General features: G+C 40.0%; 2 protein-coding genes across 4 annotated transcripts in view; both read right to left on the minus strand.

Moving 5' to 3' along the window:
• LOC113225872 (ionotropic receptor 75a-like) overlaps positions 1–6,881 on the minus strand; it is a 22,507-nt gene extending 15,626 nt beyond the window's left edge. Inside the window, exon 1 of the mRNA XM_026458329.1 lies at positions 6,800–6,881. Within this exon, the coding sequence (XP_026314114.1) occupies positions 6,800–6,881 (82 nt within the window). The remainder of the gene's footprint in view (positions 1–6,799) is intronic.
• A 557-nt stretch (positions 6,882–7,438) lies between these two features.
• LOC113225859 (riboflavin transporter 2) overlaps positions 7,439–13,594 on the minus strand; it is a 24,209-nt gene continuing 18,053 nt past the window's right edge. For 2 of the 3 annotated variants that reach the window (XM_026458311.1, XM_026458312.1), the window contains exons 2-3: positions 9,078–10,164; positions 7,439–7,709 (exon numbers count right to left, since the gene is read on the minus strand). In XM_026458311.1, coding sequence (XP_026314096.1) covers positions 7,494–7,709; positions 9,078–10,164 — 1,303 coding nt within the window. In that variant the 3' untranslated portion in view covers positions 7,439–7,493. Of the gene's footprint in view, positions 7,710–9,077; positions 10,184–13,594 lie in introns of all 3 variants that reach the window. The other variant, XM_026458310.1, reaches the window with a different exon arrangement.

Below are 13,594 nucleotides of genomic sequence, written 5' to 3' on the forward strand. Positions count from 1 at the left end.
AGATTTTCAGTACAAATCGGCAATTTCATACTTTAACCCCTATTATTACTAAAACTCCACTTTCATTCCAGTATATCTAAATTTTCCCTAAATTATAACTAAACTCAGTGCAAGAAGAGGATGATTTCGTATCCAAAATCATAATGAGCCCATTACCACTTAAGTGGTTTAACATATTAACAAGCAAAATTTGCGTTTCTAGGGCACAGAGAACATTTTTTTTATATAAATAATAGACACACCTTGGCCACAATCTCACTTGACATTAAGCGACGATGTTACGCGTTTGCCTAAATAATGCCTATTCACTTTAGGCTTGAATAGCCCCAAATTGTACTTTTCAGGAAACACAGAGTATTAGAGTATTCCACTCTACTGAGTATTCCAACTACACGATTGACCTATCCTTCAGGAAATCGCTTATCCATGGGCAAAAGCCAACAAGAATTCCGTAAGCTGGAATCCACATGAAATGCAAGAAGAGCCATTGCATCCACTCAAAGTGATTGTTTGGTGTGGTGTTTGCAGCGAAAAAGTGATTGACCCTTATTTTTTAGAGGACGCTGATGGAACTTACTTGGGGTGTAAGGGGCGCCACCCAACACCTACGGTGCTCAATAGTCAAGCTCACCTGTACGCAGTACACCCTGACCCTACCAACAGTATAGCACAGAAAAGTATCCCCATGTGCCCGGTGGCGCAGTAGCAACCGAGGCGCTGATGGACGTCGTGGAAGCTCTGGCACTCTCCGATCATACTCTTAAGCTAATGACAAATCGACGCGATATGACGCCGGATATCAGTCTGTACGAGATTAGGAGGGCTCTGAAACAGCTAAAAAACAACAAGCTCAATCGCAAAAGCAAAAACAACAATCTGAAAGCCGGTGGAACACCGGTACTAAGAGTCTTTCAGAGGCTCTTTAATTCTGTCTTGCTCGAAGGTTTTACACCAGAAGCGTGGTGATACACTTCTTCAAAAAGGGAGATAACACCCTATTGAAGAATTACAGGCCCATCTCGCTTCTAAGCCATGTTTATAAGCTGTTTACACAAGTCATCATGAACCGTCTCGCGCGCAGATTCGATGACTTACAGCCCCCCAAACAAAGCCAGTTTCCGGAAGGGCTTCAGTACCATAGACCACATCCACACGCTTCGGCAGGTTATACAGGAGACGGAGGAGTATAACCTGCCATTATGCTTAGCGTTTGTGGACTATGAGAAAGACTTTGATTCGATCGCGATTTGGACGGTGCTACAGTCTCTACACAGAAAAAAAGGAATTCTACTAATAAGAAAGAGCAATTTCTCAAAATATTTGCAAAAAAAATCACAGTGATAAATCATCGTGATTTTGTCACGACTGTTACTTCCGTGACCTTGTCACGCCTATAACTTACATCACGATATACGGTTTTAGCCAACGGCTTCTTTCTAATACTTATGGCCGTTTTTTATAGAATGGTTTAAGTTTTTACTCCCTTTGTAATAAGTTTCAATTCCATTCAAAAAGTTGATTTTGTATTTAAAGTAATTTTGTTTTTACTTATTTAATGCGAATCTTTGGATTGTTAAAAATAGCAATAAAATGTAATGCAATTATATTTCTAGTAGAATACACAAAGTATATAAAATACCAACTCTTCCTATAATAAAACAAATAAATAAATAAATAACGCACACACTCAACATAGCTCCGCACTAGGGAAACCCTGTGTCGCGGGTGCCATGGACACACACATAGACAACCGCAAATCACGCCCAAACTCACGAGAGAAATAATTGTAGGCCATACTACTATTTCTCCCGGCCCGGGAATCGAACCTGGGACCTCTGCCTGGCAGTCGGCATGGTAACCGTTTGGCCACGGAGGCAGGGTGTAAATATACAAAAATATATTACTTTGTTCATAAATAGGTTTATAATAACTGCTGCAGAATTTTTTCATCCGCCCTTTCTAGTAGTAATAAGCACCTACGACCCTTGTGAGTGAGCAAAGAAAGTGGTCCTATTTCATTCACTCCCATCGCCGAAATGGCCCGATTTGAAGAGAACTGCAACGAGTGACACGCTCAGTCACCACGGAACGGAGATCGCGCATTGTATCAAATACCTATGTCGTGATGTGAGTGACGGGGATAGCTATTGGAACGGAGGGACACCTATGTGACTTTGGAACGTCGTTCCTTCGGAACGAGTCACGGTGGTACTGTTTGACGGCGGATCATCGTGATTTTTTCATCGTGACGTTATTTATCACCCACCTCTAGTTAAATCCTTCAACTGGTTAAATTCGTCAACTAGTCGATCATTCAACTTAGGAATTTCGTTGTATTAACGTTTAACGCAACGATAATAAGACGGTTGATCAATTAAGTAGATTTTGAGGATATGTACTATTGTAGTTGTCATTTTACAAATATAATTTTATGTTACTTAAGTATAAGTTTAAGTAAAATAAAATTATATTTGTAAAATGAAAACTACAAATTGTGAATTGATTGCTCCTGTACCAAAATCGACGACAGAGATGCAAAAACCGACACATGCTTCCTTCGCTAATGGCTTTTCAAATTTGCCGTAGTAGATTTATAAGATAATTTTTCTTTGCATATATTACACAATGCTTTGCCACTGCTAGCATCTTTTTCAAAGTGATACCACAATTGACTTCGTCCCGACGACATAATTGCATAAAGTTCAATAAACTATTCCTACACCTATATTATTTTTAAACATATAGTTTAAAAACTATGTTTGTACATTTGTACAATAATTAAACAATAAATTGAAATAATAACGAGCTAAACTAATAATTTGTAATTATCACAACAAGTACATACGTAAACAATCGTGACCTCGCACCCAACTCATCACGAACTGTTATTTTATTACCAAAACAAAAGGAAGTACTTTTCAAAAAAATTGCGAAACAGACGTATTCTCTTAAATTCATGAAAGCGGTAATCGACGTTCTTAATACACAACAATAGAGGTAAATTCCGTTAGATTCACACGCGTTAAGATGCATTGCACGTCATGTTGGCAGTTCCGTTGCAAACTTCTCTATCGCACTCACGAATTAAACGCGTCGACGTATTTTACTATAATTCTAACATTCTACTATAGACTATAGTTGACAAATGTAACCAGTTAATCGAAAAACGATAAACAGTCGAAGCGTGAAACGGACGTCAACCGTCGATTCGACTAGTTCGTTCATTCAACGCTCATCGCTACTCCTTATAGATTTACGGCTCCCCACAATAGCCCAATTCATGAAACAGGCATCGAGGAAATACTTCGACTCTGCTCCTCACCACCCCAACCCCCTCGTGGTGGCTGCATCTTCTTATGACCCCCTCAGGGAACAACTCCACCGCGTAAATAGGACCCGTCGGCTAAGGGAAGTCCTCAACGACCCTGACGACCTTATCTATCACTCTCGCCACTTTGAAGGCCAACCAGATCGCTAGTCAGTCCCGTCCCTCACGCACCAACCGTCCTCGCCGGCGAGGTCGTCGAGCCCCTCATTCAGCACGTACCTTAGCCCTTCTGGCGGAAGTCTCCAGTAGCCCCCTGAGCCGAGGTCCGTGCCCACTTGGGCGCCCTCAGGCCCGCTACTTAGCTTTAAGTTTATTTTAGGGGTTATGAGCCTTCAGCTCGCCCTTTTTCTCCGGTGGCGCAGTAAAGGCCATCAGCGGCCAACTGCAAAATATCCATCATAAAAAAAAAATTGTTAGTGCCTTCTGCCGCTGTAGCATTTATATGGCACTGAACGGTACTCAAGTATTCAGACGATTCCGTCCTATTTCTGCTACTTTAAGGTTTGGCACTGAACTGTGTGCTTTCACGCTATTGAGACGTACTGTTGGGTCCATAACCCTGTAAATTTACGCGTTTTGATATTATAAAACATAAATCTTCAATCAAATAATTAAGTACCTCTTAATTTTTCATTCTTTTTTTTTTCAAGTCAAAATCGGACATTATAGGTATAATAGATAACTAATAAATATTTTGTTGAATCTAGAGTAGCTTTGTGACTTGAAGTAAATTAATTTGCTCTTGGATTAAATATTTCTGTCCTAAAACTAAAATACACTTTTAAGACGTTTTTTTTTTACTATTATCAAGTGTTAACGCCTGACGTTAAAGTGTTGGCAAAAGTGTGCATCAAAAATTGTACTATGAACAATTATCTTTTTTTTGACAACCTTCACTTCTCCACTAATTTTCTTAACGCAAGCATTGTTTAAATTTTAAAATTACAAAAACGCTGTATAAAGTGCCAATACAAGCTTAAACGAAGTTCGGGAGTTTCATTTGTGTACACCTGTGCATGAACATCAAGTAATTATTTTCTAGCGTCTATAGGGAAAGGATCGTTTTGTTGGAATTAATGAATTTGTCTTCTTAAAAATAATTTTGTCTTTTTCTAAGTAATCTGTTTTTACCGTGTACAACGGTGCCACACCGATATATGGAAGTGTTGAAGTTTTTGTACAGAAACGCTGCTATGTCAGTTCGACGCAAGGACCAAGTCACAAGGCCTATCCAATTGCAAAGAGGAGTGCGACAGGGAGACGTCATTTCTCCGAAACTCTTTACCACTGCATTGGAAGATGCCTTCAAGTTACTGAACTGGAAAGGATTCGGCATCAACATCAGTGGCGGGTACATCCATCACTCACCTTCCATTTGCTCACGATATCGTGGTCATGGCAGAATCGTTGGAAGAGCTTGGCACCATGCTCGGTAACCTCAATAGAGATTCCCAGCAGGTGGGTCTAAAAATGAACATGGACAAGACGAAACTTATGTCGAATGTCCATGGCGTACCCACCCCTATAACAGTGGGAACTCTCGAAGTTGTTGACGAGTATGTCTACCTCGGACAAACTGTCCAATTAGGCCGGCCAACTTCGAAAAAGAGGTCAATCGTCGAATCCGACTCGGTTGGGCAGCTTTCAGGAAGCTCCGGGATGTCTTCTCGTCCGCAATACCGCAGTCCTTGAAGACGAAAGTCTTGGAGCAGCGCGTGTTGCCAGCGATGACCTACGGCTCTGAGACGTGATCACTTACTTCATAAAAAAGCTCAAAGTCACTCAATGAGCTATGAAGCGACCAATGCTCGGCATTTCTCTACGTGATCGAATCAGAAATGAGGAGATCCGTAGAAGAACGAAAGTCACCGACATAGAAGGATTAGCAAGTTGAAGTGGCAGTGGGCAGGGCACATAGCTCGTAGAACTGACGGCCGTTGGGGCAGGAAGGTTCTTGAATGGAGACCACGAACTGGAAGGCGTTCAGTGGGACGGCCCCCTACTAGAGGGTACAGATGACCTGGTAAGGACGGCAGGTAACCGATGGATACACGTCGCGTCCGATCAGCTGGTCTAGAAATCTTTGGCCTATGTTCAGCAGTGGACGTCTTCCGGCTGATATGATGATGATTATGATGGAACCACCGTAACCGTAACTGGTGATCTTTACACGCAGATGTTAAACGATTTTTTCCTCGCAAGTTGCTGAATTGTTCGTCGTTGTGGTTCGAGCATTGTTTGTTGCAGGACGGAGTAACCGCTAACACAGCTCGGTCAAAGATGGACATTTTGAGAAACCAATTTCCGGGCCGTGTGCTCTCCCGTTTTGGAGTCTTTAACTGGCTGTCCAGATCGTCAGATCTAACGGCGCCTGACTTCATCCTTTGGGGCTTTTTGAAATCTCACGTTTACCACAACAAATCTCAAACCTTGCAAGTCTTGAAAGCTAACATTAACGAAGAAATCGCCAATTTCGAGACAGATGTTTTGTGAGCAAACATGCATCAACTCGAGAGGTGGTCATTTGACCAATATATTTTTTTCAATTTAGGTAATATCGTCAATTTTACATCTTCAAATAAAGTTTTCGTGAAAATAGAGCAATTTTTTTTCAGTTCTAACATAATAGATACTCGATAATACTTAAATCCGGCAACTTACTGTACTACCGGGAGGGCAACCAACAGCCCCTTGGCGGTGTCGGGTTTATCGTTCACAAGTCCCTTGTTATCAACGTGATTTCCATCGGAAGTGTGTGTGTATGACCAGGGTGGCATACCTGATACTCACAATATCAAAACGATATTCGTTGAATGTCATTCAGGTTTATGCTCCGACCTTGACACACCCAGATGACGAAGTGGAGGTTATGTATGAGATCTCAAAAGCCATGCATAGCTACAAAACCCAATACACGGTTGTGATGGGGGACTTCAATGCAAAGTTGGGAAAGCGTTGCGGTGATGAGCTGAGAGTTGGACAACGGAACGTCTGAGGCCGGATGTTGGTTGATTTCATGGAAAAGAAGAACCTCTATATGATGAACACCTTTTTCAGGAAACCTCCAACTAGAAAATGGACTTGGATGAGTCCGGACGGTAAAGTAAAAAATGTGATTGACTTTATCTTTAAATTGATTGATAATGAGTTATCGATAGATTATGGCACAACACTAAATAAGAAATCCGCCATTTGTAGCGTTCAATTTTTGTTTAAGTGAGTGCTTAGATATGCACGTTCATCCTGTAGTTAGGGCAGCTCCTTTCTTTATTTTTTTTCCATCTTCTAAGACCTAAGGTACCATTTTGAATATGCATTTGAAACAGACAATCGAGTCACACACATACCTTAAACTTTCCAACTTTCTTTTTTGTTACCTAATTTATGAAGTACCTACTTTCTTGCCCTTTAGTGGCTGTATTCAACCCTGAGCACACGTTTCTTTTAGAGAGTGGGCAGACAATTACATACCTGGAGTCCAACATAGAAAAGCTGTAATCAACGCCACTCTCTTGGAGGCAAAGAACGCCACTATGAAGCCTATGGACGACATCGCGTGTCGCGGGCTGCAGCAGCTCCTCGAATGATATCTAAAGTTTTAAGTAGCAGCAGTTCTTTCTTTCTTTCAGCAGGGCTTTCGAGGAAAGTTTATTTATAGTTCTAATGATACCAAATTAGGTACGATTTCTAATATACGATTACTTGTTTGCGTTGCAATCTCGGCCCATATTAAATTGATTGTTAACAGGTACAGTGCATTTATGTTCCGGCTAGCGCTGTTTGCCGATCATTAACTTCAACTTGTCTTTTGCATTGGAGAATATTGATTTTCATTATATATAGATTATGAACACAAAGATTCAAACTACAGTTGAGACAGTCCACTGCTTGTCGTTTACAACTAATAAAGTGCCCTAACCACAGATGCACGATGCACCTGCTTAACTACTACTAGGTACTTTTTTGGCACATTTTTTCGTTACCCACGTGAGCTGCTTCTTTGTGTCTTGTCGAGGTCAACAGTCCTATATTTTATTAGGAATTTAACGTGGCTAGCATTATTGAAAGGAAATAATGCAAAACAAAAACACCAAGGCAACTGTTTGTAATAATATATATTTTTTAAGTTTAACAGCCTATAAGTACCTAATCATTATTGTATTGTTTAATTGCTGTGCACGGGAGCCATACACACTTCGTACTGCGTGAAAAGACCGGTGTAGTTGACGAGGAAAAAGAGCAGCAACGAGCCGAGAGACGAGCCGATCTGCGTGACCACGCCCACCGCGCGCATTCCTCTTGCGCCCCCCACCCGTGCCCACACATACACCCACATGCGTGAGTACGACACCACCGCACTCACTATCACCCACGACACCACCTGCGACAACACACGTAAGTGTAAATTCATTGGGTTGTTTTTTCCCTCAGCTACTTCGACTTCCCGCATTCAATTTTTATGGGTCTGATGCAAATATTTACTAGTGAGAAATCTGGCCAACTTCCAAATGAGAAAAATATCCTCTAGAACTAAAACTGAGGACATACACTGATTACTATACGGTGTGAGAACATGATTCCTAAAAATTTTCACGATAGAAAAAAACATACCTTGAAATTTACATTTTTTTACAAAAAAAATTACAAAAAACTGCTGTATTCAATGGGTACTTTACATATACCAATGTTTTTTTAAACTATCAATTGAACTAAATAGAAGCCCTATACTATACGATATACATTTTTGAAATGGCTATAATTTCGTTTGTAAAAATAGAAATTCTGAAATAAAGCCTCTCACAAAGTGCTCTGCCGCGCGACCTACACGAAACGAACAGTATTAGTGCGGGAGAAATTTGAATTCGAACTGAGGTAGTAAATATTTAAAAAAAGGACCGCCAGCCGCGATTTATAAAAAGCACAATAGTATAGGCCATATTTTCAACTAAAGAAAGTATACATTTCTTCTACCGAAATAGTAAGGCCGGCACAACCTGTCGTCGGTGTCGTCGGCTGGCCGCCACAGGCAATACAAAATGTTACTTGCGTAGCTTTTCAGTGTTCTCAACGATAAGTTAACAAATCTATATTTGTTTGAAAGTAGGCAGCGGCTGAGCGACGCCGACGCGACGTCGAGCTGCGTAGCGCGAACTTTGGTGGTTGCTTTACAATAGAACACCCAGACCAATTTAAAAAAGTTCAATTCTTGAATTGGTCCTAACGGGAATCGAACCCGGGACCAAGAGCCGCGGAATTCACTCCGGGGCGCTACTCAGACCACCCAGGCCAAAACCACTATAGAAATGTTCATGTAATTGGTTTTTGTTCAAATAATTGTAATTTTTATTTATAGTCAATTAAGCTGATTTTTAAAGGTTTTTAAAAATTTCTCGAAAAATTCGAGTCTCGAGAAATCGGATGTGAGAATTCTCGAAACTCGAGAAAAAGTATGTCGAGAAATATACCCTAAAATCTACACAAATCAGATGCAAGTATGAGGGCAAACGGGGTTAAATACCCCGCATGCTTAGATTCTTACTAAACTACATCGGATTTCTAAAATAATCGCAGGAGTGGCGAAACGCCCTACGTAACACGATAATTAGATGTTTGTATTGTGTAGAGGTTATTTTTTTAACCCCAAGCAGTTATTAGTTCACTAACTTTTCCATTATGCCTCGAAAATGTAGATATGTGACTGTTCTATACGAAAATGAAGAGGATTAGATGAATATTAGTAGGCACTTACGATTAGAGTCACGCCCAACGCCGAGTGCTGCAGCGGTGGCGTAGGGCTGAGCAGCGCCGTGGCCAAAATGTATGTCAACGGTCCCAAGTTGAGCGCGAGGATGGCGGCGAGCGCTTTTGCAGGCATCGGCTGCAGCCACACGCCCGCCATGCACGCCGCCGGGTTCGCCATCGCACCTAACGTGACCGCCAGGTGGTACGCCTGCGTGCCGTATGGCATGCACGAGTATGACTGTACCGATGGCAGCACGCCGTTTGCGAATGCGTTCAGCACCGCCATTAGCACGAGCACGCCAAGCCAGCGCGGCGATAGAAGTGACTCGCGCAGCGCAGTCGCCTCCTCGTCCTTGTTGGCAACAGCCGGCATCACACGCTCGGAATCAAACCTCTTCCACCGATCAATGGCCGTAAAGCTGAACAGGCTGATGGCCGACAGTACAGTCAGTGCGAGCAGAAACACGGTGATGCCGAACCGCGGGTCTGGGTCCACTTGATGCACGGAGTCGTCGGGCCCCAGCACGCAGGTGGGTTCGCCGCCCACACCTTGTGCCAGCGCGATTATGCTCGGCAGGAAACCACTCAGACCTTCACCGATGAGGTACGTGACAAGGTAAACGTCACGGAAATGTCTTAAGTACGGATAAAACAGCACGGAGCTGGTGCAGCCAACGAGCGCGGCGAAGAAAGTTAGCGTGAGGAAAGCCAAGGAGCGGTCGGTGCTTCCGATGAGAACTGTTCGCGGGTATAGGAATGCGTTGAGCAGCAGCGCCAACGTACCGATCACTAGCAATCCGTAGATATATTGCGACTCTGCTGCGCGCGGTCGCAGTCGCTTCAGGAGTGCGAACAGCAGCAGCCCAATGTTAGCCAGCTGCACGGCCACCACCATGGAGGCGGGCAAAGCCCAGCCTTCGGGCAGTCGCTGCACGAGCAGTGGCAACTGAACATACAGACCGTTGACCCCGAGCCATGTACCCAGTCCCCACCCGATCATCAGCACGTCGAGAGCCGCGCGCCGCGGTGAGCCCCACATCTTGCTCGTTGCGTCTCCTCCACCTTGCAAAGGCTTGCGATCCTCCTCGTTCAACCTACGGTCGTAACAGGGGACTGGTAAACAAAATATTATTAAGACGTCGTGCGCCGTCGACACATCGGTAAACACTGATGCAGTTGAACAAATATATGAATACTAGGGATTATAATAGAACATATTTAAATTATAACAATCGTAAATATAAAATTCATAACGTGTACTCAGCAATGATCTCATCTTTAAATCGCACATGTAATGTTTCAAAAATATCTAAACCGACTAATTCAAAAGATTCTTCCCAGACAAGGATAACAGACTACTTTAAACATGTTAAGATAACTTGTAATAGTGGAAAGTATTGCGATTTGAATTACAGCGAAGGGAAATCAAACCATAGTTCTTTTCGTGAATAAAATTAAAGGAAGTTTTAAGGTTTTCCATATGAATATCCAGAGTATTCGCTCGAAACAATGAAATTGACATTTACATAGATTCGCTCGCAGATACGGCTCTGGATGTACTATGTTTCAGTGAAACGTTCCTAAAAAAATGGTGATCAGTCTTGTGTACACATAGAAAGTTATAAATTAGCGGAATATTTTTGCAGGAAAATCACAGACAGATAGTGGGTGATTTCAATATTAACCTTTTCCAAAAGGATAACCTTACGTCACGTTTCCTGGAAATCCTTACCATACATAAATTCAGATGCAGAGTTACTAAAGCTACACGTATTACATCGCATTCTCAGACTTGTATTGACAACATTGTTACAAATTTCAGTAAATGTAAAGCAGAAGTATTAAATCTGGGTATATCTGATCATACGGCACAAATGCTGCAATTTCCTTGTTCCGCTAGCTTTTCTGTCAGACATTGGTATGTTTATAGAAGAAAAATTAATAATTACATTGACATATTTATGAAATATATATCTCAAATCAAGTTCCATGAGGTATATATTTGAGCAAACTCATCCCAATGAGGCATATAATGTATTTATTTATATATTCAGAACTGTATATGATTTGTGTTTTCCAATAGAAAAATGTAAAGTGACCTTCAGAAAGAAACCACATTGGAAAGCAAAAGGTATTAAAATTTCTAGCAAACGCAAGCGTCAACTTTTCGTTGATATCCAGTAATATAGGTCCGATTCTACTATTTAACATTACAATAAATATAAAAAAATACTTAGATCCACTATACGATATTTTAAACGCAAAACGAACATAAATTACATAACCCAAAGCACAAATAAAACTAAAGCCACTTAGAATACAATTAAACAGAATACTACAACTACAAACGAAATACCGACAACAATCAAAAATTTACAAACCGATCACGGAAATATATCTGACCCTTCACAAATAGCTGAACATTTAAATATACATTATATTACACAAAGTTTTAATTCCAATTTTGTTAATAACTACAAATCTATCCAAGAACATGAAAGTAAGAGCGTATATTTGAATCCAGTTGATGAACAGGACGTTCGACATATAATTAAAGCTATTAAAAGTAAACGAAGTAGTGGTGACAATGGTATTTCAAACAAGTGATAAAGACTATTGTTGACATTATTATATTGCCGCTAGAACATATAATTAATTTAATGCTACAAACAGGCTACTTTCCTGATATAATGAAGATATCATTAATAAAACCTTTACATAAAAAAGGTTCCAAAGAAGTCTCAGAAAATTACAGGCCTATAGCTCGTCTTCCGAATTTCTCTAAAGTATTTGAGAAGGTTATCTACAAAAGAATAACAAACTTTTTAGATAAACGTGATATATTTAGTCAGTTTCAATTTGGATTTCGTAAAATGAGATCAACATCTCTATCCATTTTTACATTTTTACATAGTTTGTGGGAAGCTATGAATCTTAAAAATGACAGTATTGCACTTTTCTTGGACATGACAAAAGCGTTCGACTGTGTTATTATCTTGCTAAAACAACTTGACAAATGTGGTATTCGAGGCGTAGCAAATGACTTAATACGTAGTTACCTATCGGAACGTAAACAAGCACTATGTCTGACCGTATTTAGCAATAAATGCGTGCAAGAGGCCAGATCGACATATTTAAGAAATATATTGGGAGTGCCACAGGGAAGTGTACTGGGTCCTCTTCTCTATATTATATATATAAATGAACTGCCACGTCTTACTCAGTGTTATGCACGCTGTATACCTATTATGTTCGCTGACGATGTCACAATATTATTTACTAATAACGGAAAAACAAAAATTGACAAACATAAACAATACATTGAACGGTCTTATTACCTGGCATAAATCACTAAATTTAAAAATAAATAATTCTAAAACAAAATATGTGCAGTTTGGTACAAAAAAATTGACTAGACTATATAGATTTACACATAACTTATGAAAATGACGTCATTGATGAGGTAAACAATACTAAATTTCTTGACATTAATATAGATAAAAATTTAAATTGGAAACATTACATAGATGTGCTAAATAACAAGCTTGGTAGTTATTGCTAGGCTTTATCTGTATTAGTCGATGTAGTGTCGGTTGAAGTTGCAAAAAACGCATATTACGGGAACGTATACCCGTTATTAATGTATGGAGTAATTTTTTGGGGAAACTCTGTCAATGCGGTTAAAATATTCACAATACAAAAACGATGCTTACGCATAATCTATAGTAAACCCAGTGACCCTAAGAAGTCTGTACAAAGAAAAGGGTTTCCTGACTTTCAACAGGAATATACATTTTGGAAATATGTCTTTTTGTACGTAATCGCAGTAACTTCTTTACTAAAATATCTAATGTACACTCCGTTAACGTCAGAAACAAGGACCGTCTTGTCCTCCCTAAAATAAACAGCACGATCTTTGACCGCAGCACCTATGTAACAGCGATTAGACTTTATAACAGACTTCCAATGGAAATGAAATGTTTAAATGGTGATAAATTTAAAGCGTGTTTAAAAAATGGTTAATTGACAAAGTATTTTACAATCTTAACGAATTTTATATAAGGACATCAAATATTTGACAATTGTATAACTAACTTAATTATAATTTTAATTTTTGACATTTAAGTTGTAATAAATTTTAATTGAATTGTAATTTTAAGACATTGTACATTGACTTACTAATAACATTGTACGCCTGATTTGGGTAAGAATTGTAGATCTAATCACTTGTAAGTAACACCTGTATTTTACCAATTCATACAATAAATATTTCTGATTTCTGACAAAGTATTTGCGATGAGGGCGATCAATTAATTAATGGTTGTACGAGCTGCTTGTCTCGTACAGCAATATGTCAGGTGACATCAGCGAGATGATGCAGGGAGATGTCAAAGATGCTGTAGAAATAATACTCGACCGATACCACGGAGTAACTTTATTGTACTGAAAATTATAATTTATACATTTTGCACGTGCACAATGTAGGGTGCGACGTTGCATATTGTCAGTTGCACAATAATGTAC

Source organism: Hyposmocoma kahamanoa, unplaced genomic scaffold (genome assembly GCF_003589595.1).
Source record: "Hyposmocoma kahamanoa isolate Upper Pololo Valley unplaced genomic scaffold, ASM358959v1 179, whole genome shotgun sequence".
Lineage (NCBI taxonomy): Eukaryota > Metazoa > Arthropoda > Insecta > Lepidoptera > Cosmopterigidae > Hyposmocoma > Hyposmocoma kahamanoa.